Source organism: Chiloscyllium punctatum, chromosome 45, assembly GCF_047496795.1.
Source record: "Chiloscyllium punctatum isolate Juve2018m chromosome 45, sChiPun1.3, whole genome shotgun sequence".
NCBI lineage: Eukaryota > Metazoa > Chordata > Chondrichthyes > Orectolobiformes > Hemiscylliidae > Chiloscyllium > Chiloscyllium punctatum.
In genome coordinates this window covers 41,984,286-42,010,297 of record NC_092783.1, presented here as the reverse complement: position 1 = coordinate 42,010,297, position 26,012 = coordinate 41,984,286, and the positions used below count along the sequence as shown (strand labels likewise).

The window sequence follows — 26,012 nt, the reverse complement described above, 5'->3', positions numbered from 1 at the left end:
GATTTACAACTATGTGGTATATGAAAAGAAGGAGCTCATTTGTCTTAAACATTATTGTAACCAGTATTTCTTTAAATTAGTTCACTAAAGACTTTCACATTACAAAAAAATTTGAACAAAGCAACATACATCTGCCCATGTGTAAAAACAGGTCAAGGAATAAAAGTTTTATCAATAGTCTTGCCTTATGACTTGCTTATAATCCAAGAATATTGAAAGGCTAATTGGGATTTAATCTTACCAAACTGAAATCATTTTACATTCAATTGGTTCAATATTATTTGAGGAATGCAGATTCTATTCCTTCAAAATTTCAGCATTTATACTTGAAGAAAAAGCCTCTGCACTACTAATCTTGTTCCATTCCTTTATACACTTAGCAATTCCAATATTTCATTCACTCCTCACATACCATTCTATCCTTCCTATACCATTCCATTTCTTCTAACCATCCCATAACATTCCTATTCTGCCCTCACCGTCGTAAACTCTCATCAATCCCATCCCATTCTCCATAGCAACAATTTCTCCAGCCAGGGCAATTTTATCTTTGGGCTCTGCTTGCCTTCCTGTTTTGTTATCCTACCCCCATCCCAATTACTACAACCTGCTGGGGGGCCCATGTGTCTCAGTGTGCACCAGATACCATCCACCAAATGAATCCACCCACAAAAGCAGTCTTTAACCTTACCAAATCTTTTAATGGACAAAAAAACTGGGTATTCTTGTTATATATTGTGTGCATTGTGCTGAGAGATGTCAACCCTTAACAGATCCTGTAATTATGCTGGTTCATATCACTTACAGAAACAGATTTATGTTGGATCAAAGGATAGCGTGGTGCAGCTTGCTCTGCAGAGGTGTGGGGCGTATGGTACAGCTTGCTCAGAATGCTGCCTTGCTAGAGATCCCTACTGTGCATGGGATGGGAATTCATGTTGCAGATACGTGCCAGCACCAAAAAGGTAAATGCTAATAAAGTTAGTGTAGTTTCCATTAAGCTGTGATATTTTCGCAGGCATTTAAATACAGTTATTGTGCTTCATTATAAACAGTTAAAAGTACTTTTTTTTGTAGTATATTAAGACTTTCTTGTAATGTTGTAGAATAATATTATGACACATGCTACATCAGGAAAGAATTATGATTTGTGGAACACCGTTCTAAGTGTTTCCATGTCGACTCCCTTTGCTGAGTATTTGTAGCCAAATAATTTAAGCTTTGCGATATTGATAGAAGTAGATTAGAGAAAATTGACCATATAGTATAACTAGTTACAAAAAAAACATTCTTTTATCCTCAGGACAGGCAATAAATTGCTGGCCAGTCAGCAATGCCAATATCTCACAACTGAGTAAAAATTCTTCCTTTACCAGTGAAGTAGTCAATGAAAACAAGAAGGAAAATCATAAATGTCAGAAATATAAAATATAAATTAATCCATGATAGCAATCCAAAGAGAACTGATAACCATCATCTTTTTAAACTGCAATGGCTGATCTGGAAAGATCAGTAGCGAGTAGGAGAAAGTCAACTGAAATTTCATCAGCTCAGGTCAGCGACCTCATGCAACAGGCATTTCTGACTGTTACATCTGGATTTCCCTACTTTGATGGCAGCCTGGCAATTAAAAATGGAGCAGGGTCCCTCTTATGGAAAAAAAGCCTGTCAATCCCAGAAAATTGGTCTTTACAATTTCTCTCCCATGGTCCCACCCAAAACAATTGAAAGAGTGGATTGGCTAACCCACGCTACAGACTTCCTGACTATTTCTTTGTTCTTACTATTCCCCTGCAAATGCTACCTCAAATATGATGGCTATTACTGAATTGGTAGAATGCAAGAAGAGATTGACAACTTGAAAGATCATCCAGAAGGATGGTTTTGTTACAGTCACTTCCAGTACTTAGAATCCATTCTATCCTTGCTACTAATGAATCCTTATGAACGCTGTTGTGATTTTAAGATAGGTTGTGCTTGTTGAGATATTGGGCTTCCCTCTGGGCATCCTATTGTTTGTGCATTTTGAAGAACTGAATGATAAGAACATAGAAGAGGAAAGGGTGGAAGACATTAGAGTATGGAAACTTGCATACTTACAGCATCTGACTTGCAGGTATCATTGTTCTAGGTCAAGAGACAACTCTGTTCCTAATTCACATAGTTGGCACTGTGGAATGATAAATGGAAGAATTGAAAGTAGGTATACAGGAAAGTAAGGTGTTGGCAGTACTGAATGGGATGATGGGCTACAATGTCAAATATCACTCCCTTTATAGAAAGGATCAGCCAATGACACTAGCACCAGCATTTGTATTTAGCTCTGTCACCCTTGATTACACTTTGTACATGATCTTCCGCCAATGTTGTACAAGTACACAACTGTAATAGTTCACTAGCAATCTTTATGGACTCATACAAATTCAAAAGATTTCATTGCTAATTGAATCTAATGATTAAAGGGTTTACTTTTCAATTAGACAGATCAGACGCCAAGATGTAAAGTATGGAGACCCAATAATTCAGTGTTGGGATCAGGAAGACTGTGAGTATATAAACATCAATATGGCAATTACAGCACTCCTCTGTATTTGTTAACATTGGAAGTATTGTGCTCCAGTTGATGACAAGGAGCATCCTGTAACGTACAGATATTATTTTTGTAACTCAAAGTGAGGACTGCAGATGCTGGGAAATCAGAGTCAAAAGTTTGGCGCTGGAAAAGCACAGCAGGTCAAGCAGCATCCAAGGAACAGTAGAGTCGATGTTTCAGGCATAAGCCCTTCATCAGGAATGTTGAGGGGGGAAGGAGCTGAGAGATAAAAAGGAGGGTGGGATGGGAGAAAGGTAGCTGGGAAGGCAATTGATAGATGTAGGGGGGTGATAGGATAGTGATAGGTCAGAGGAATGGAGTGGATAGGTGGGAAGGAATATGGACAGATGGAGCAGTTCAAGAGGGTGGTGCCGAGTTGGAGGGTTGGATCTGAAATGGGGAGGGGGGTGGGGGGCACGGGGAAGATAAGGAAACTGGTGAAGTCAATGTTGATGCCAAGTAGTTGGAGGGTCCCAAGGCAGAAGATGAGGCATTCTTCCGCCAGTCATCAGGTGGCTTGGATTTGGCAGTAGAGGAGGCCCATGATTTGCATATCCTTGGTGGAGTGGGAGGGCGAGTTGAAGTGCTTGGTCACAGGACAGTGGGTGTTTGGTGCATGTGTCCCAGAGATGTTCCCTGAAACATTCCACGAGTTTTTTCGTGCCTGAAGCAGGAAATATACAGTTACAGAGAAAAAAGCTGAAAAATTAATTGAAGGAAATGAATGATAATTTGAAATCTAAAACAACAAAAATACCTGCCCCCAACTTCATTGATAAACCTAATTATTTGATAAATTCTTCATCAGTTGGATCTTTCTTTTATTCACTGTTTATGGAGACAGTTCTGACCAAACCAGGTTAACATTTTAACTTGTAACTACGTTCTGAGTGGGGTGAAAATTCTTAAAAGTCCTGCAGAAGTTAAGTGGGATGGAGTAGTTTCTCGCTCTTATTTAAAGTTAACTTCAGTCAGGATTATTTCCCTGATAGCTTCTATCTGTTGACATCAGACTAGCCAATTCCACAAATGCTCAGCTTTGTGTTTGTAAGATTTAGATAATCATCCCATAGGGGAAGAAGCTGCCTAAGAATGCTTCCCTCCTCCAAATAGCCTGTTTGATTTTAATAGGTCTTTCCTACACCATAAATGTACACCAATGTAGATGGGTGGGTTAGTAAGTTTACAGATGATACTTTTATGGACCAAGCCCAAACTCTCAAAACATTTTTAAGCTGGTAGCCCAGACCATAAGTTTGCCATTTGTTTTAGGTAAGTGTGTAGTAGATGTTCCCAGAGTGAATTAGCTGGTCCAACTGCCAAGTTTAAACAAACATTATTTACTTACAAAATTACAGAATGAAACACAAAGAACAGAAAATAGAATACCGGATAACCTATTCTATCCAAAAACCCAACAGACTATCCTGACTTAAAGTCACTGTTCCGAAAATACTTGCAACAGTCCCGAAAAACACATCCATGAGCACAAAGAGTAAAAATGAAACAAACCAGGGCTTGAAGTTGGAGAGATAGAGTACCTGGCTGGACTTGCCCCAGCAGCCTTCCTTCACACACACTGCTGCTGAACTGAATCAAAACTCTAACCTAAACGAAGGCTAGCCACACAGCTAGCTGGTCACACCCCTTTGATTATACCAGTTGTTTTTAAGACATGAAAGCCTTAGGCCGGTGGCATTATCTGTTGGGGGTCAACAAAAAGGGCCCAAACAAACCTTTCAAACCCAGCCTAGTTGGAGCCTGACCAATTACCACCCCCATCCTCCGCCCCCCTCCTGTCCCCAGCTCTGGAAAAAAACTCAAGGGCATAGTAACCTTGTAAAAAGAACAACATTGTGACAATACATAGATCAGTGGAGTTGTGGATAGTGTAGAAGTTTGCCAAAGGACACAGTGGGACATAGATCATTTGCAGATATGGGATAAGAAATCGCAGATGGAGTGTAATCTGGGTAAGTGTGAGGTGTTGCACTTTGGGAGATCAAATGTTAAGGAAAAGTATACAGTTAATATCAAAAACTCTGAACAGCATTGATGTACAGAAGAATCTTGGGATTCAAGTCCATAGGTCCATGAAATGGCCACACAAGTAGATTGGGTGATTCTGCAGGTGTTTTGGCATGCTTGTCTTTATTGGTCGGGGAACTGAGTACAAGAGTTAGGATGTCATGTTGCAGCTTTATAAAACTTTGGTTATGCCACACTCAGAGTGTTGCATTCAATTCGGGTCGCCACATAACAGGAAGGATGTGGACGCTTTGGAGAGGATGCAGAAGAGGTTTACCAGGATGCTGCCTGGATTAGAGGGTATGAGCTATAAGGAGAGGCTAGAAAAACTTGGGTTATTTTCTTTTGAGTGGTGGAGACTGAGAGAAGACTTGATAAAAGCCTATATAATTATGAGATGCATGAATAGGGTTGAAGGTCAGAATCTTTTTCCCAGAGTTGAAATGTCTAATGATAGGGGCAAGCACTTAAGGTGAGAGGGGGAAATTTCAAAGGAGATGTGAGGGATGAGTTTTTTTACACAGAGACTGGTAGGGGTCTAGAACACACTGCCGGGGTGGTGGTGGAGGCAGATACAAAGGGGCATTTATGACACTTTTAGATAAGCACATGAATATGCAATGAATGGAGCAATACGGACCAAGGGCAGGCAGAAGGGATTAGTTTGATTTAATGTCATGTTTGGCACAACATTGTGGATGAAAGACCCATTACTGTGCGTACTGTTCTATGTTCTATAAGTGACCCAGATATTTTAGGGGTTCAGGATTTCTCCTTTCAGAAAATACACTTCCCTACTTAAGGAAGGGTATAGGATATTTGGGTTCATTCCAGTTGTAGAACAAAAATTTAAATGGGATGATTTATTAATTTTACAATTTTATTACCAGAAATTAACAAGTAGTATATTTAAGTGGCTTCTGGATTAGTGGTGCTGGAAGAGCACAGCAGTTCAGGCAGCATCCAAGTAGCTTCGAAATCGACGTTTAAGTGGATGAGTATATGACTGTGCTAAAAACAATCAAAAGACGTAATATCAAGTTTAATCAAATCCAGTTTGATTAGTGGTATTTTTGCTGGCTGTTAATCCAGAAACCCAGGTAATGTTCCAGGTGGAATTTGAATTCAATAAAAATCTGAAATTAAGACTGTAATGATGACTGTGAATTGATTGTTGGAAAAATCCATCTTGTTCACCAATGTCCTTCAGGAAAGGAGACTGCCATCCTTACCTGGTCAGGCCTACATGTGACTCCAGACCCACAGCAAATTGGTTGACTCTTAAACAGCTGTCTGGGCAATTAGGGATGGGACAATGAGTGCTGCCTGGTCAGTGGCACCCTCATCCTGCGAATGAATAAAGGAAAGAGTTCAATATTATTTATAACAACTCAAAAATACTAGGAAGATATAAGAACAGCTAAGAATAAAATATCTAAGAATAGAGTATACATTTACATTCACAGTAAAATTTTACTTTAAAACTCCAAGCAAATAAGGTATCTTCTCCTGATTGAAGTATTACCATTGAAATTTCAGTTGCAGGGTCTCAATTTTAAATTATACGCACCCCTCTTCTTGGCTAGTATTATTGTTAACACTCTAAATAGGTTGCTTCCACTTTCACATGATGCTGTATCATTTAACATTATGTAGTGATGATTCCATTATGAAATTGTGAGATTTTATCTGGTCAATTTCTTTGTGGTGCTTTATACTTCTATCTGGATTTTCCCCCCTCCCTAATATTTTCAATCTTAAAAGCATCTTTCATTAAAGATTTACCTGTAAAGATATTTCACTTCCCAGTCTTTATGAGTGTTATCTTGTGCAGGTTTCTTATGGGTTTTCCCGTGTTGAGGATCTTTAGCATTTTATCAATTAAATTGTTCCAGAGCATCTCAGGTTAATTGGTACTTTATTTTCACCCTAGGTGCAATGTTGTCAAGTGTCTTTACAGATCTTCTTTTTCATGATTATATTATTGTTTATACCATTTTGTTTTTTGTTCAGAGCACTGATAAATTAATAGCATGTACAGCCTACAAAATTAGTTATTTTTGTTCCTCAATCAGACCTAGCGTTCTATCGTACAGGCTTCCTGCCCAGCATAGCCTGACAATAAGCTTGCTTCACAAAGCCAAGTCTCTGAAGGCTGATGTATAAATTTGGTATCTAAGAAAGATCACAGATCTGGGAGAATAGGGAAATCCACTTCATGGGTAGCAAAAAATTCCAGTAGTGATCATGTCCCATTTTCAGAATAAGGTGCCTTGGGGAGTCAGAACTCCTGATCATGGAGAGATGAATAAGCTGTCGATCATGGGGATAAGATTGGAAAGTCCTATTGTACTCAGGATGGGAGGGTTGACTAGAAAGAGCGCTCTCGGGTGAATTATTGGATTAACTTGTTGAGACTGATGAAAAATATCTGTTCTTAGCCCTAAAAGAGCGATTAATAACTAGTAGATTCAACACATCCTGCCTCCAACTGGGTGCCTCAATGCAGTAGCAATGCTTATGTTGTCTCCCACAACATAAGAAACTGGGTATGTTTGAAGAATTCAGCAAACATTAATTGTACCTAATTATTATGTACAAATATTGCATTCTTTATGCACATGTGTCTGGGCTATAGTCATAATATGGCAACACTCAGTTATCTGGAGTCACAAACAGGAAGATAATTAATGAAGATATGCAGCCTAATTATAATATTTAAATGATCAATCCACTTCCCTGAGTATGTTGGTCACAAATAACTTCTCTTATCTTTGTTAAACCATGAAGTTGGGTGATTGCAAAGCCTTCTTGGTCCAAGCATCCTGTGTTTTAATCTCTGACATGACTATAACCTACTTGTTTTTTGAAGTTAACGTTCAGCCCCGTCTTCCTTTGTTGATATTTTGCCACACATTTTACATGGGCATAGAATCATTTAAAGCAGTTTTTTTTGTAAAAACTAATGGTTTAAAACATCAGGCCACTAAAGACCTGGAAACTCCATAGAACACCTCGGGCTACAACATGGAGCGTAAATATTCCGTCTAATTGCAATTGTATTGAGGCATAGAGTGAAACATGCTGTGTGGAGGAAAACATAATTTTATTGTACTTTCTGTAATGTCCAATTTGAAATGCTATGGAATGCCCTTTTATGAAAGAAGTGTAATTTGGAGAATAAAATTAATCGGCAGTTTTTATAGCATCTGTTTTCATTTTGAACCCTGGAATGTTTTAAACATGGGTTGTTCACTTTGTTCTGCCTTTGTTGGTATTTATGAGAAAGGAATTATCATCCATTATGATTTTTTTTGTTAATTCCCATAATAAACATTTATTACCTAGATGCAAAGCATGTGCTAACTGAAAAGAAGTTAATTTTTGGAGTGCAATACAATTCAACATTCCTGGAATGCAGTCCAAGGTCACAGCAAACATCAGTAATTTGGTCCGTTCAGCGATCACTCAATGGCCAACAGGAGGAGGTAATAAGTCTGAATGTTGCATTCTAACACTGAACATCTTTTGGAGTTGCATAATAAATCTTTCAATTATATTTCATGGGACTTGTTTGATTATCAATCTGACAATAAGTATGTTGAAATATGCTTTCATATTATTTCTACAATTAAATTATATTCACATTTCAGTGCTAACTGATTGAAATGAAATATTCAGTTTGTGGACAGTTTTCTAACATTCGTGGAACATTTTAAGTGTGGAAGTATTAAAAATGCCTTGAAGCACCATCATGTTAGCAACACAGTGCCGTTTCCAGCAAAATAGTATGTCACTGCTCTACTGTCAGCTTATAATGTTGATAGAAAATTGAATATCAAGCAAAAGTGGGCTCATTGGGATGGCTTTACTGCAAATTAAAGGTATGTTGACTTTAAAATTCAATTTGATCTATCTGTGAAGAGACATCTGGACTTCAGCCTCTCATAAGGTTTACTGAAATACTTGCTTTCTTGTTCATTGTTCCAACAATATATTTCCTGCTTTCTCTCATCATTACAAGTTTTCAATTTAACCCTGGAAATAGTCTTGAACAGAGTTTTTTCCATGTCAAACTTATAATATCTCATTCTTTCAGAGGGGTGCTAACACATCTTGTTTTAAAACGGAACTTATTTTAATGTTTCTAACCCTGAAGAATCAACACTAACCCATGGATTTTGGTCAATATTCTTGCTCTAGTTGACTGCACAGGAACATTAGAAGAATGATTTAATTTGCATTTGTTGTCATCCCTGAGGCTGTTAACAAATCTTAAGCTTTTTAGTTTCCAGTTGGGGTTCTCCAAAACATGTGCAAGTCCTCCTTTTAGATTTAAGAGGCTGACAGTTTTATTCAAACCACTCGGGGATGCCTGAAAGCCCCAATATTTTGCAGCAGCTTGTGCAGCCTGGACAACAGGGTGTCCCGCTGTGAGATAGGCATGCTCTGTAAATGTTTTGAGCATGGAAAATGGCTACAATCTATGTCAATTTACTCCATACTTTTAAATGCAGCCTGACACTGCTCATAAATAATTTTTCTAACATTTGAGTTGGTTGACAGCTTTGGTCTTTTTTGTGAGCAAATAATAATGATATTTTTTGAGAACAGAACAATTTCTCAAGCTACTCTATACCAATATTATTGAAAATAGATGGGGTCTTTACAGGCATGGTGAGGGGCAATATTTTACACTATAAATATTATCATGAAAAATATTACCATTGGATTGCTGCATGTTATGATTATTTTAGAATTTTATTTACATGTAATATTTAAGATTGCATAGTAGCTTTTACAAAACTGACCTAATCAAGTTTTGTCATTTGAATTGATACAACTGCCAAGCTTAATTATTAACATGTTATTAAAAAGCAAATAGCATATATAGCAATGATGAGAAACCTGATGTTAGGAATTAAACTCGTGATTTGAAGTAATATCAGGTAGTTAGGGATTCTATGAAACATTATTTCCTGAATGTGAAATTTAACTTTATTACTGAACTATCATAGAAATTGTCTGTGATTCATATTGTTTGCATTGGTTTTGGCAAGCTAGTCATTGTTTTGACTCAAGCTAAACAAAATATGAAAACCAATCATTTTATCAAAAATCATTTTTTGAGGCAATCTTCAGAAACTGATTTTTTTTGTGGAATTTTGTTGCTAAAATTAATTTGAAATTTCTATAGCTTAAATATAGATATGTGAATGCAAGAAGAAAATACTCCAAAATTGTGATTCCTTATGAGCACAAATATTCACAGAATGAAGGATATTTTTTAATATAAATGTATATTCATTAAATCATCACAATATTATAAATGGATCTTTAGGAATCTACAGGTTTCTCTTACTCTATATGTTTATATTTTGTTTTTACATAGGTAAAATATGGTTCCAGAATAATCAAAACAAGGCTTGGTCTACTGATACGTCACTTGCAGGAAGATGACGCTGGGATTTATTATTGCAGAGCTGTGGAAAATACATTCACACATATCATTACAAAATTCCATCTTAAAATTATACTGAGTGACTTCAAGGCAACACCAATGAAAGCAGGGTACAACGAAGGAAAGAGTAGAGATAGTCGGAACCGGACCAGACTCCGTTATAAGGATTTTCTGCAGCTCCTGAACAAACCGGGCATTACTGTGAATGAGTACTGCCAGCAAATCTGGCGTAACGGAAAGAGAGGACAAAATAGTAAAACTTCAGCAAAATGGAAAATTGCACCAGAGTTTAAACGGTATTAGATTTTGGGCAATATACAATACATTGTGGTGCTCCTTTGAGGAAATATAGTTACAAAATTTATTCACTGGACTTTTGTATCAGAGTATTGGCTGAATAAATCTAACTGTCTCTGGTGTGAAGACTGAATGGATAAAATGGAATCTGGTCGTACAAACTAAAAAAATGTAATGTGAAGAATGAGTGTATCTGGATGTATTCTAATCATTAGAAGTACGAATTTCTTAAAAGCACAGTTTGCTTTAAAAGCAAATATTATTATGTAGGCTTTTTTTTCATTAGTTTGGGACAAAAATATTAACGGGTTCTTATAGCTTTCAAAAGCTCAGTAAATTAATCTTTTTGTGGCAGTGTGGATTGAATTTCTGCCCGAAATGCCCAATCACAGAGTTATCAACAATTTGATAAATTAACCAAGTGTGCTGATTCACATTTCCTCATTATGATTTGCATCAAAAGGATTGTGAAGGAACATCCTCTGCAGTTTACATCATTAGCAGTTGTCCAAAAACTACTTGCAGCCTTTAGAGTGGATCTGGTTCTATAGGGTCTCCTTCTACACTGTATGATTCTATGATAAGTTGTCAATTACCTGTCAAGCACTCCAGACACTCTTTGAGAAGGAGTACTGTGAGCAATAGCTTCTCACCTGGTCATCTCAATAGCTCCTCATTTCAGTGATCAATGGCTTCTCAGTCCCCTGTAATTTTCACCAAAGTGGCACTCCCTGTAGTGTGTTTGGTTTGGTGACTCTGATGAGTTGTTAACTGCTCAGGAAATAGGTCAATTGGCTTTCAAAGCAGAATCCTTGGTTAAAACACAAATTACTGAGGTATTTGAATATTTAAGTGAGTTACCCAACCATTGCGCATGGAAATTCTTTGCCATTTGCAGCCCGGTCCAGGTGCAACCTAGAATTGGGAGGGGAACCTGGCCTAATGTCACTTTCAAAAGTCACATCCAGACCACTTCACCTTGTCTAGAAAAGTTCAACTATAAAAATTAGATAGAGATCACACACAGAAAGCAAAAGCAAATATTTGGATAGGTGACAAGAAAGAGATAAAAGAAGCACAGGAAGTACATCATCAATACTAATTACTATCTGCAGAAATGAGATTTCAAGTTATAAAATCAAGCTTTTAGAGTCAGCAAGGCTGTTCGGCAGAAATTATCACTTATTAAAACATTAAAAATATACATATACTTGAACGCATCATCCTTAAATGGTTTTCAACATCTTTTGTGGTGAATTAGTGGACAATTTTAAACTGTTGCATTGATTTCAATGCCAAGTCTATTAGCAAGTTGCCTTAGCACTTCTGTAGACCATAAGGCTATTTCTGATAGTGACTTCTGTATTCTTCATTTAAATATTTTTAAATAGCCTTTCACAGCAGGCTTTGAAAGTTGCTGTCAGATTTACTTTAGCATAATGGTCAGCGCAAGTAGTCTCATTGTTGTTATCTGTACAAAATTCTAGTCAATATACACATGCTCTTGCTGATCAGGAGGAAGGATGGTGTAACTGGTTTAAGAATTGTAAATGTATCCTTTCATGTGTATTATTAAATTATACCCTGTAAGGGATTAGCACATGTTGTATTACATTTTTAAAATCATAAATTATGCACACCTAATATTTAGATTATAAAATATGCCTTCACAGATATATATGTGATGATCTGAAGCTACAACTTAAGTAGTTTTTAACATATTACTTTTCTGTGTAAAAAAAATAAATGTATGCCTGGCAGGTATATTATATGTACCATCGTATGCATACAGAGTCTCCACTGAGTAATTTAGCTATTTCTTATATAACATTCACAATTAATTTTATACACCTTACACTGCTACTCTGAAATGATTGAGGCTTAGGTGATATAATATTGTATGTAACGGAAAAACGAAATACCTGATGAGCCTCAGCTAAGTATTTTCCTTCTAGGTGAAAGAAGGCATTCCAAGTGACTTCATTAAATTGTCTCTGCCAATTTGTTGCAGTGTGAATCTCTTCTAAGATTTTTGAATAGGCTTTGGATAAATGTGCCAGGATACTGATACTTCTGATTAACTTTGTTCTTGGAAAGTCTAAAACATAACCTTATTTCATGTGAACTTGCATTAAACATTGGTATCCATTGTATTAATGAGGTTGCACTAATAATCCACAATTATACTTTAGTCTTAAATGGGTGTGAAACATTCCTGCTGATTTTGCATACTAAAAATAACAACGGACTTCAGTGTTGTTATGACACAGAGACAGGCAGCTGAAACAAATCAGCCTTTCCAACTCCGCTTTCACAACACAGTGACAGTAAATTGTCAAGGACCCCCAATAGTCACTCCAATGATTCCTAATAAGACTTTTGAATAACCAATCCGAGACTTTTCTGAATAATTAATTCCCATTTTCTATTTTAAACAAAGTCTTAACTATTTATTAACGACACAATAACTTCAGCAGAGAGAAAATTAAACAACAGTAATGTAATTAATGTCTATGCTGTAAACACATAACATTTGTTCTCAGCCCTCATTCACCCACAAAAAAACACACATGATGGATAAATAAAAATAACAAAAATGATCAGATTACTTAAATGTTTTTCATAATGCATTGTTTCACAGGCATAGATGGGGAGACTTAGTTGTGATTCTGGAACTGCTGGTTAGGATCACCTTCTCAGTTTACCCAGGCAATGGCAGCAACGCTTCCAACTCAGCTTTCTACTCTTTGGACTTCTGGAAGCTGGTGTGGGAGATTTTGCAGGAAGCTTTCATATCGTCGTGGTGTGTTGTCAGCAGCCAAGCTCATCTTTTCAGAAACAGTTCAAAAAAAACTTCAGTTCTGGTTATATCCTGGTAGAGTGATCTTCTTTTCCCGAGGCCTGATCTACCTCTAAACATCCACCACCAGCTTAAACATAGGGTCGCTTCCAGACTTTTCAGAACCAATTCTCAGGTACTGATCTCATTAATAGCCAAATTCAGCTATCTGTTTAAACAACAATGCTAACCCTGGGTTTGCTGGTTCTGTTTGAGTCCTTTAATCAAGAATCAGCCTGCAATGTGCACCCAGGCCTGGTCTTGGAGACAACAAGCATGGCTGATGTGTTCTTTTCCTTTTACCACAAGCTGTGCCAAAGTCCAAAGTCATTTTGAACCCACAGTTCACTGTTCACCAATCAAAACCAAAATTAATAAAGAAAATGAAAAATCAGTGAGGGTTTTAACAGCATTCAATAGATGCAAAATAGATATTGATTTAACATACCAATTTCACAAAATGTGCTGGTTACCTTTTCTACAGTCAGTCATAGTGTCTTACCTACTTTCATTTTTGTTTTAGTTTTTGGTTTTGCATTCAGTGATTTATATAGCACCATTCACAATTTTAAAAAGTATTGAGTTTTTGTTTATTTGTTTGAGTAACATGTGAATGATGGTTAATGCATAGAACTCCTGTGCCCAGGGGCACCAACCAAATGTAGTGTCATGGGTAAAACTCTCTACAACATGACAACCACTTGCCTTTTTTTGTTGACAAAAGTCACACTTTGTCAAAGCTTTTTATTTTGTACTCATCAGAATATTTCACAAGAATATAAATTCAAGGGGAAACCAACATTTATACTACGAGAGTGCAGATTGGTTGGCAAGTGGACACTGATTGGTGCAAGTATTCACACAACATTAGGTTATAGCCAATAGTTTTATTTGGAAGTACTAGCTTTCGGAGCGCTGCTCCTTCACCAAGTGGTTGAACATTTCCAAATCAAAATATGAGCTCTGTTTCACTTTCTGCTGCCAGACATGGTGAGTCTTCTCAGTATTCTCTGTGTTTGTTTCATAATACTGCACACTAATTGCTGGCTTGGACAATATCATTCTTACACCAAAACAAAAATAATGAGCATTGGCTTTGAAAATAAAACAGATTCTTTCAAGTTAAATTAAGTTTGTAATATCATTGCTAACTTGTGAAATATCACAGTCAAAAACATGAAAACCATTATGATGTTTCTAATCCATGCTGAATCATCAAGAATGTGCCTACATATGTGTACAGAGTCTTTTCTGCCTACAGAGAAAATCTCAGATCAATCATCATCGACAATTTGATAAGATCTGAATGTTCTAATCTCATAACATATAACTTAAAGTACAAACATTTGTTTAGAATGCAAATTTGACTTCAATTATTTATAATTCATGGGGCGTTAAAAATAAGTCACAGACAAAAGTGATACCAGATTTCATTTCTCTCAGCACAGTGACCCTGACACAAAATGTGGCACTCCTCCTAGCATATAGATTGAAACCAGTTGAAATTACACAAAGGAGATCAGACCTGGAACCTCTTCACATGACTCAGCTACTGTATAGAGTTATCCCTTGGGCACACAGGAGAAAGTGAGGACTGCAGATGCTGGAGATCAGAGCTGAAAATATGTTGCTGGAAAAGCGCAGCAGGTCAGGCAGCATCCAAGGAGCAGGAGAATTGACGTTTCGGGCATGAGCCCTTCTTCAGGAGTCCTTTGTCAAAATCATTGGCGACCTTTAAGCGGCATTTGGATAGGTACATGGATGGGTGCTTAATCTAGGTTAAAAGTTCGGCACAGCATCGTGGGCCGAAGGGCCTGTTCTGTGCTGTATTGTTCTATGTTCTATGTTCTATGAGATAAATTATAGGGTTTTTTAATGGTGTTACTAGTTGAGAGATAAGTACAGACCCGAACATGATGTGGGCTCTCCTCTTAGCATTCTGCCATGGGATCCTTTATATCAGCCCAAAGTAGTTGATGGGACAACATTGAAAATGTAAGAAAGCATCATTGAATAGTAGAAAGGTTATAGGGCAAAAGGCTAGTAAGCCTTATTCCATGTGATAGCTATCTGTAAATCAATGCAGATAAATTGATTTTCCTCCCCACCCCTCCCCCGCAACATGGACATTTTATTTCTCTCTTTCTGCTAATCCAATACCCTTTGAAAGCTACAATAAACAATTCAATTACCACTTTCTCAGATTACACAATTCAGATCCTAACCATTTGCTGTGTAAAAAAAGTTTTCCTCATGTCACCTTTCGTTCTTTAACATTTTGTTTCCTCTGGTTTTAACTCTTACATCACTGAGAACAATTTCTCTTTATCTTCCCTGTCAAGAACCCTCATGACTTTAAATGCCTCTATTAGATCACACTACATCACAATAGCCCCCTCATTGTTGTTAAAATGCTTGTAAATTATTTCCACCTCCTTTCCATCTCCCTCAAAAATTTGTGGGTCAAATTAGTGTTTTGTAAAGGCTCATCAGAAATTCCTCGCCTTATCCCGTATGGCTGGAATTTTTCAAAGTGGCAAGCAGTCCCTATGTGTTGGCTGCTCTTTCTGATGCCAGTAAAATGCAGCAGGGCAGGAAGTATCCTTTTTGGCACATCTTTCCAGTACTGAAGTTCCCACTAGTGGCAATATCCCACATGACAAGAAACTATTCTGTCATTTTCTGGGACCCATTGTATCTCAGTCCATCTCCTTTAACGTGTTTTCTAATAGAATCCAGGAACCATTGTGCCACCTTAACTCATCAATGCCAAAGACAGCCACTACAGCCCACACATGTGAAGATGGTGAGTCTATGGATCTATGGCTACAGTGACATTGGTCAGTCACTTGTATGTGTCTGCTTATGGATGGATGATGTCAGCACAAATGAACTTTTGACACGAGCGCAATTATATTTTTGGAGTTCATGATCCTTCTTTCTTTTCAAATCCATCAAATAAACCAGAACTGGCCTTGTAGGAACTCTAGGTTTTGTAGAACAAACCAATATTTTAACTGAAATCCTGTACTCCAACCTCTCACCCTCACAACGCGCAGCCCTCCACTCCCTCTGCTCCAATCCCAACCTCACCATTAAACTAGTAGATAAAGGGGGTGCAGTGGTAGTTTGGTGCACTGACCTCTACACCGCTGAAGCCAGATGCTAACTCGAAGACACTTCCTCCTACCGCCCTTTCGACCATGACCCCACCCCCCCCCAAAACCAAACCATCATCTCCCAGACAATCCACAACCTCATCATCTCAGGACATCTCCCACCCACAGCTTCCAACCTCATTGTCCGGGAACCCTGCACTGCCTGATTCTACCTCCTTTCCAAAATCCACAAGCTTGACTACCCTGGCTGAACCATTGTCTCACTCTGCTCCTGCCCCACCCAACTCATCTCCACCTACCTTGATACTGTCCTATCCCTCCTAGTCCAGGAACTCCCCACATATGTTCAAAACACCACCCATCCCCTCCACCTCCTCCAAGACTTCCATTTCCCCAGACCCTAACGCCTCATCTTCACCATGGACATCCAATCCCTCTACACCTCCATCCACCATGACCAGGCCCCCAAGCCCTCCGTTTCTTCATCTCCCAACATCCCCAACAGTAACCTTCCACTGACACTCTCACTCGTTTGGCTGAACTGGTCCTCACCCTTAACAATTTCTCCTTCGAATCCTCCCACTTCCTCCAGACGAAAGGGGTAGCCATGGGCACCCAAATGGGCCCCAGCTATGTCTGTCTCTTTGTTGGCTATGTAGAACAGTCCATCTTCCATAGTTACACCGGCACCACTCCCCACCTCTTCCTCCGCTACATTGATGACGGCATCGGCGCCACCTCGTGCTCCTGCAAAGATGTTCAGCAGTTTATCAACTTCACCAACACATTCCACCCCAACCTTAGATTCACCTGGACCATCTCTGACACCTCCCTCCCCTTCCTGGACCTCTCCATCTCCATCACTGACAACCGACTTGACACTGACATATTTTACAAACCCACCGACTCCCACAGCCACCTGGATTACACCCTACCTCCTGCAAAAATGCTATCCAGTATTCCCAATTCCTCTGCTCCACCGTATCTGCTCCCAGGAGGACCAGTTCCGGAACACACCAGATGGCCTCCTTCTTTGAAGACCACAATTTCCCTTCCCACGTGGTTGAAGATGCCCTCCAACTTATTTCATTCACGTTCCACACCTCCGCCCTCAAACCCCACCCTTACAACCGTAACAAGGACAGAACGCCCCTGGTCCTCACCATCCACCCTACCAACCTCCATATAAACCATATCATTCACCAACATTTCCGCCACCTCCAAACGGACCCCACCACCAGGGATATATTTCCCTCCCCACCCCTTTCAGTATACCGCAAAGATCATTCCCTCCGTGACTACCTGGTCAGGTCCATGCCCTGCTACAACCCACCCTCCCTTCCTGTCACGTTCCCCTGCCACCGCAGGAATTGCAAAACCTGTGTCCACATCTCTCCCCTCAACTCCATCCAAGGCCCCAAAGGCGCCTTCCACATCCATCAAAGTTTCATCTGCACATCCACCAATGTCATTTATTGTATTCGTTGATTATATTGGGAAGACAGGACGCCTTCTTGCAGAGCGAGTTAGGGAATATCTCTGGGACACTTGCACCAATCAACCCCACCGCCCCGTAGCCTAACATTTCAATTCCCCTCCCACTCTGCCGAGGACGTGCATGTCCTCGGCCTCTTCCACCACCACTCCCTCACCACCTGATGCCTGGAGGAAGAACGCTTCACCTTCCACCTCGGAACACCCCAGAGCATCAATGTGGACTTCACCAGCTTCCTCATTTCCCCTCCCCCCACCTTCCAGCTCAGCACCATCCTCATGACCTTTCCTACCTGCCCATCTATCTGCTCCATCCTCCTCTCTGACCTATCATCTCCATCCATCTTTTGTGTCTTGGCTACCTTCTCCCCAGCTCCACCCCCCTCCCATTTATCTCTCCACCTCAGAGGCTCCCTGCCTTCATTCCTGATGAAGGGCTTTGCCCGAAACGTCGATTTTCCTGCTCCTCGGATGCTGCCTGACCTGCTGTGCTTTTCTAGCACCACTCTAATCTAGACTCTGATCTCCAGCATCTACAGTCCCCACTTTTGCCTACAAAACCTTCCTGCCTGGTGAAAGTTACCTGAGACAACAATATGCATCAAACACTAGTAATTCTACTCAGTGCAAGCTTATGAAAATCTTTGGTTAGTTTTGATGCCAATGAAATTCAGTCTCTTTGCTCTCTTCTTGTAAATTGCTGTGTAATCACATTCTCGATGTTGGATACAATCTCGAGCTTTAATATCTAGTTGAGGATGGGAAATTGATGATCACAATTTTGTTTCTACTTTGTGCTGTGAACATATGGGCAGCGCCACCTACAGTCAGGCAATTGCCATTCCATCATTTTTTTGAATCAGTGTGTGTGTACATTGCACCACCTGACCATGCTGCTGATAATAAACATCTTTTTAAACATAATCCAAATCTGGCCAGCAACTTCAAAGCAGACAGTGTAGAGCTAGATTATATGCTCAATTCCCAGAGTGAGGCATAGACTCAAAACATGAGAACTATTACCAAATCTTTAATATAGCTTCTAAAACAGTTTACAACAGCCTGTAATTATACCCGTCGATTTATTGTAGAGTCATAGAGATGTACAGCACTGAACCAGACCCTTCGGTCCAACTCGTCCATGCCGACCAGATATCTCAACCTTATCTAGCCCCATTTGCCAGCACTTGGCCCATTTCCCTCTAAACTCTTCCTATTCATATATCCAACCAGTTGTCTTATGTTGCAATTGTCCCAGCCTCCACCACTTCATCTGGCAGCTCATTCCATACACACAACACCTTCTGTGTGAAAAAGATCCCTTTTATATCTTTCCCCTCTCACCCTAAACCTGTTGCCTCTAGTTCTGGACTCCCCCATCCCAGTGAAATAACCTTGTCTATCTATCCTATCCGTGCCCCTCACAAATTTATACACTTCTATGAGGGTCACCCCTCAGCCTTTGGCGCTCCAGGGAAAACAGCCCCATCCTATTCAGCCGCTCCCTATAGCTCAAATCCTCCAACCCTGGCAACATCCTTGTCAAACTTTTCTGAACCCTTTCATGTTTCACAACATCCTTCCGATAGGGAGGAGACCAGAATTGCATGCAATATTCCAAAAATAGCCTAACCAACATCCTGTACAGCCACAATATGACCTCCCAACTCCTATACTCAATATCTGACCAATAAAGGAAAGCATACCAAACACTTTCTTCACTATCCTATCTACCTGTGACTCTACTTTCAAGGAGCTATGACCCTGCATTCCAAGGTCTCTTTGTTCACCAACACTCCCTAGGATCTTACCATTAAGTGTATAAGTCCTGCTAAGATTTGCTTTCCCAAAATACAGCACCTTGCACTTATCTAAATCAAACTCCATCTGCCACTTCTCAGACCATTGGTCCATCTGATCCAAGATCCAGTTGTAATCTGAGGTAACCCTCTTTGATGTTCAATACACCTTCAATTTTGGTGTCATCTGCAGACTTATTAACTACACTTCCAAAGTTCATATCCAAAACATTTATATAAATGACGAAAAATCGTGGACCCAGCACTGATCCTTGTGGCACTCCACTGGTCACAGGCCTCCAGTCTGAGAAACAACCCTCCATCACCACCCTCTGTCATCTACCTTTGAGCCAGTTCTGAGAGACATGATTTTCCATGCATAAAGCCATGTTGACTATCCCTAAACAGTCCTTGCCGGGAGCAACGGATACAATAAATGACATTGGTGGATGTGCAGGTGAAACTTTGATAGATGTAGAAGGCGACTTTGGGGCCTTGGATGAAGGTGAGGAGAGAGATGTGGGCACAGGTTTTGCAATTCCTGTGGTGGCAGGGGAAGGTGCCAGGAGGGGAGGGTGAGTTGTTGGGGGACGTGGACCTGACCAGATAATCACGCCTTGACAGCCTACAGAACTTACCAAAAGAGCAAGTGGATGTGGTCTCTTCCCCTGTTGAATTTTTTAAAGATCTTTAGGATCCAGACAAGATTTTAGGTGTCCATTTGGCTTCTCTTTACTGAGAATGGAATTTACCCCATGACTCTGGTGATAACTTTCCCTCCCTCCATTTCTTGGAGCTCTTTCAAGGTTTTCCTTTAGTTCAGATCGCAGTTCAAGTTGAGGATTGGTCATATAGTTTTGTTAAATTCATTCATGGATGTGGATGTCACCAGAAAGGCTGGTGAAACCCTGACTGTCCTTGAATTGAGTGCCTTGCTAGGTCATTTCAAAGATTGGTTGACAGTCAACAACAGCTGCGTGTCTGGAATTAAATGTGGGCCAGACCAAGAAAGTATGGAGGATTTTTTTACGACAATCAACTATTATTTAATTGTCACTAGTCTAAATTCTCGATTTCAGATTTATTAGCTGAATTTAATTTCTTTCAATTGCCATAACGTGATTTGAACCTCTTGTTTACTAGGCCGGTGGCATTGCTGCTACAATACTGTTAGACTAACAGAGGATTAATAATGATGTGATATTCAAAATCTTCAAAGCGCGATCCAAGCATCTCATTGAAACATTTCAAGGGGCACCTATACCATAATTTCACGTTTCTGATTCATTAGGGGTAGAATCTAGAACCTTCAGTGCTGCTTCCTTCACATCATGGTTTACTTAAATAAGCTGCAGCTCTTCACAACTATTCGACCTATAGATAGCATGATAGTTTCTTTCAGCGACATAGAACAATCAGTCAATATTTTTCCTTCAGGTCTCGCTCTTCTTTGCCATTAGCACTATTCTGGTAGTCATGCCCTTTAAAATTTTCAGGGTGTAGCGTGTGGCAAAGCCTGAATGAAACGATGTGCTCTGTATTCCAGTATCAATCATCAGCTTCAATTGTACGAATACTTTGCTGCACTGCAACTCATTTAGAGTCAAGGAGATGGACAGCACAGAAAACAGACCCTTCGGTCCAACTCGTTCATGTCGACCAGATATCCTAACCTAATCTAGTCCCATTTGCCAGCAGATGACCCATATCCTTCTAAACCTTTCCTATTCATAAACCCATGCAGATGCCTTTTAAATGTTGTAATTGTACTAGCCTACACCACTTTCTTTGACAGCATATTACGTCCCACTCTTTGTGTGGAAAAAGTTCGTGCTTAGGTCCTTTTTAAATGTTTCCCCTCTCACTCAAACCTATGCCCTCTAGTTCTGGATTCTCCCACCCCAGGGAAAAGACGTTGTCTACTTATCCTATCCATGCCCCTCTTGATTTTATAAACCTCTACAAGGTCACCCCTCAGCCTCTGACCCTCCAGAGAAAAAAGCCCCAGCCTATTCAGCCTCTCCCTCTGGCTCATATCCTCCAACATCCTTGTAAATCTTTTCTGAACCCTGTTTCCTACACCATCAAGAAAATGCTGTAAAGGCACTTTCAAGCCAAACATATGAGATGTACGAGAGAAAGTGCAAATCTTAAATTTCAAAAGGTACAGAGAAAATAATTGAAATGCACAGCAGGTCAGTCTATATCTCAAAACACAAAGGACAGATTTAAAATTTGGGTGAATGTACCTGAATGTAAAGAAGTGGGGATGTTTGCTGATGATTGCACAATATTCAGCACCATTTGTAATTCCTCAGATACTGAAATAGTCCGTGTCCAAATGCAACAAGATCTGGACAAAACGAGGTTTAGGGCTGACAAGTAGCAAACAACATTTGCACCATTTCAGTTCCAAGCAATGACCATCTCCAGAAAAAGAGTATCTTACCATCTTACCTTAACATTCATTGGCAGTACCATCACTGAATCACTCATCATCAATATCTTGGGGTCTTCCATTGACCAGAAACTGAAGTGGATTAGTCACATAAGTCCTGAGACCACAAGAACAGGGTCAGAGACTCGGAAACCTGCAGTGAGTACTTCACCTCACGATTCTCCAAAGCCTGTTCACCATCTACAACGTACAAGTCAGAAATATGGTGGAATTGTTGCCTAGATGAGTACAACACTCAAGAAGCCTGATACTATCCAGGACAAAGTAGCCGGCCTGTTTGAAACCATGTCCACAAACATTCAATTACTATGTACAGTTCTGATCACCACATTACCAAAAGGATGTGGATACTTTGGAAAGGGTGCAGAGAAGGTTTACGAGGACGTTGCCTGGTACGGAAGGTGCTAGCTATGAAGAGAGGTACAGTAGGTTAGGATTGTTTTGATTCGAAGAAAGGAGATTGGGGTCTACAAAATCTTGAGGGTATAGACAGGGTGGATAGAGATGAGCTTTTTCCCAGGGTGAGGGATTCAATCATGAGATGTCACGCATTCAAGGTGAGAGGTGAAAAGTTTAAGGGGGATACGCGCAGAAAGTACTTTACACAGAGGATGGTAGGTTCATGGAATGCTTTGCCAGCAGAGGTAGTAAAAACAGGCACAGTAGATTCATTTAATATGCATCTAGACAGATGCATGAGTAGGTAGGGAGCAGAGGGATACAGATGCTTTGGAATTGGGTGATAGGTTTAGACAGTGGATTTGGATCGGCACAGGCTTGAAAGGCCAAAGGGCCTATCCGTGGGCTGTAAATTTTCTTTGTTCTACTTCACCACCGATACTCAATAACAGCAGTGTATACAAGACGAACTGCAGAAATTCACCAGAGCTACTTAGATAATACCTTCCAAATTCATACCAATTATGATTTGAAAGGACAAGGGTAGCTTGTAAGGGTAAATGAGAACAACCCCAGTTTCCTCCCAACTTGCCATCCTAACTTGGAAATATATCATCCTCTCTTCAGCGTTTCTGGGTCAAAATCCTGGAATTGATTCCCTGAAGACACTGTATTTCAACTGACAGCAAATAAACTGCAGCGGTTGAAGAAGGCAGCTCACCACCACTTTCTTGAGGAACAAGGGATGAGTAATAAAAGCTGATCCAGTCACTGACTCTCACATCTCATGCATGAATAAAACCAAACTGCATCTAATTAAAGGAAAGCGTTACATATGACATAACTATGAAAAACCACGTCACAAATGTTATTTTTTCTCTTTAAAAAGCTGTGTATAATCAGCATTTTCCTTGTTTCTATATTAGTACATGATCTCATCTGTAAAAATGTACGTATTTATAATTTTTACACAATCAAGGAGCAGAGGTTTGCCACTCAGCCCCTCGATTCTGCTTTGCCATTACCAGCCCTGATAACTGTTCAATGAAATTGTATTTCCTGACTTCTCCTTGGGGAAGCATAACACTATAGAACATTGTTAAAAATCACACAACACCAGGTTATAGTCCAACAGGTTTAATTGGAAGCACATTAGCTTCGCTCCTTCATCAGGTGATAGTGGAGGGCTCGATCTTAACACAGAATTTATAGCAAAAATTTACAGTGTGATGTAACTGAAATTATACCTTGAAAAATTGATTGTCTGTTAAGCCTTTCATGTGTTAGAATACAGTGATAGTTTCACTTCTTTCATGTATAAATCACAAAAACTGTTTTTAAAAGTTGCATTCTCGGGTTAGCTGTTAACAATGGTGATAACTAGACAATATGTTGAAGGTGTTGACCCCCTGTGTTCTCTGTCTAGGCCATGATGTTTAGATCGATTCTAATCTAAAAAGTGTTATCTCACTCTGTTATCTCAGCGCCTGTTGGTGGCGCTGCCTGGGGCGGTTGCGGCGACTGACAGGGGTTCAAGGGCTGGTACGGTTTTGCGCTTGCTCAATGCCGGTAGGATTTGTACGCATGACCAATGCCGGCAGTGTCCCCAAGTCCGATGCCATATAGCTTGTGCTCATGCCCGGTGCCGGCAGTGTTTCTGCTCATTCGAGTATATGCGCATGACTGGTGCTGCCGGTGTTTCTGCGCATGCCCGGTGGCTGGAAGGTGCAGTCTGAGTGAAGTGTGGCGCTGGGTTGCTGGTGTCGTTCGGTGAAGTCTCCCTGTCGCCATGGTGCTGGACCTGGATCTGTTCCGCAAGGACAAGGGAGGGGACCCTGAGAAAGTCCGGGAGAATCAAGTGAACCGTTTCAAAGACGTGTCGCTGGTGGATAAGTTGGTGGAGGCGGACTCAGAATGGAGGAAATGTGGGTGTCGATGTGACTTCTGATGGATAGGGGTCTTTAACAGGGCCGCGGGATGTGGGGATAGAGGAGGGGAAGGGAGAAGGGATGACCCCCCTCCCCCCCCCACACGCAAACAGGGGCGATCCGAGCCCATTGAATGATGACTGCGGGCCCGGGATACTGCGCATGCGTGCGTGCCTGCAGACTTGTCAAACCCTGAATGGGAATATGACTGAGACTGAGGGGGGTCTCGCAACAACAGTCTGTCTCAGATTAACCTCAACCCTGAATGGGAATCATGTACTCTTTGCTTTCCTGACCTTTGGGGGGAGTAGAAGTGTTTATGGGCTGGGCTGAAGCTGTGGCTCAGAGGTTGCTGGTAACATTTTGCAGATAATTAAAGACTGCATCCCAGGTCTGAAGGCTAGAGAGGAGTTTCCTGAACCATACCCATTAATAGGTTCTGTATTGATCTCCGGAAGTTGCTGATCACAGTACTTGTTTAGCGAGATCAAAATCGAGAATGGTTTCAAATCTGATTCAAGGTGCTGATCTGGTCTGTAGCATCTTTGGAGGGAGGAACAGGGTTAAACTTTCAAGTCAGCTGTGTACAGAATTCTGAAGAAGATTCATATTGGACTCAAAACATTAACTCTCTGATTCTTTTTACACAATGTGACCAGAGTTCCTGAATTTCTACAGCATTTTCTTTTTTTCAGAATTCCAGTTTCTGCAGTATTTTGTTTTGTGTGAATGTTGATCTGATCTGTTGATGGGACTATTGTGGTATGGGTCTCTGGATGTGGGGGTGGAAGAGGGGAAGGGAGTTGATCTCACTTGAATGCATCCACTACAGTGGTTCAGTAGAGTGCACTTGCTGAACAATTACATTTTTATATATTGAGAAAGAGAGCTTGAAGCATGCTGCTGCAACATGCACAGATTAATTGAGAGTTCCAACTAGGCAGAAACTAAGCAAGGGGATTGCTGTGCTCAAACCTAATTTATAGTAATAATGCCTTTAGATCAATAGATACAGTGAAAATGCACCCTTAATAATTGCTGTCATAATCACAGTTGCTATTTTAAGGTAATTTCTAGTCGTATGTGCTTTCATAGTTAAAAGCATAATCTTATGCCTGTAATAAGAATCATGAAATGATGGTGAACTTCCAAAATAAAATTGCAATGCTGTTTCCTATTGGAGAATCTTTTATGAAGTACTTGTCTATTGGACACTTCCTTGCAGTTGCATTCAGTGACACAATTACCTTGATGTAGTAACCATATAGTTCCACAGGGTGTCTGCTGTTGGTTTTCAGAGGCTGATGCAATCTCAAACAAGCCAGATTTTTGTTTTTACTTTCCAAACAAATCTGAGAAGTTTCTTTTTGACTACAGTCTTTTGCCATGACTGCTTATTTCTGACTTTACATATATGTTGCTGTGATTCTTTCCTGATGAGATAACTGAGGTGCGACAGGCTGGAATCACTTAAGTTTAGCAAACAAGGGTATTGCAGGGACAGGGCCTTTGACCCATCAACTGTACTCCCTCTGTATAAAAACTAAAAATGCCTTCCAAGGCATAATTGAAGTAACTTCCCCTCAGTTGCCAATCA

The 26,012-nt window shown here is 40.1% G+C and overlaps 2 protein-coding genes across 3 annotated transcripts in view; both read left to right on the top strand.

Annotated features, from left to right (window-relative positions):
- The window catches only part of LOC140467312 (semaphorin-3D-like), an 89,073-nt gene extending 77,100 nt beyond the window's left edge, over window positions 1-11,973 (top strand). For both annotated transcript variants that reach the window (XM_072563590.1, XM_072563589.1), the window contains exons 14-17: window positions 808-965; window positions 2,481-2,545; window positions 7,970-8,109; window positions 10,014-11,973. In XM_072563590.1, coding sequence (XP_072419691.1) covers window positions 808-965; window positions 2,481-2,545; window positions 7,970-8,109; window positions 10,014-10,385 — 735 coding nt within the window. In that variant the 3' untranslated portion in view covers window positions 10,386-11,973. The remainder of the gene's footprint in view (window positions 1-807; window positions 966-2,480; window positions 2,546-7,969; window positions 8,110-10,013) is intronic.
- A 12,209-nt stretch (window positions 11,974-24,182) lies between these two features.
- Window positions 24,183-26,012, top strand: part of sars1 (seryl-tRNA synthetase 1) — a 30,268-nt gene continuing 28,438 nt past the window's right edge. Inside the window, exon 1 of the mRNA XM_072563588.1 lies at window positions 24,183-24,412. Within this exon, the coding sequence (XP_072419689.1) occupies window positions 24,277-24,412 (136 nt within the window). The 5' untranslated portion in view covers window positions 24,183-24,276. The remainder of the gene's footprint in view (window positions 24,413-26,012) is intronic.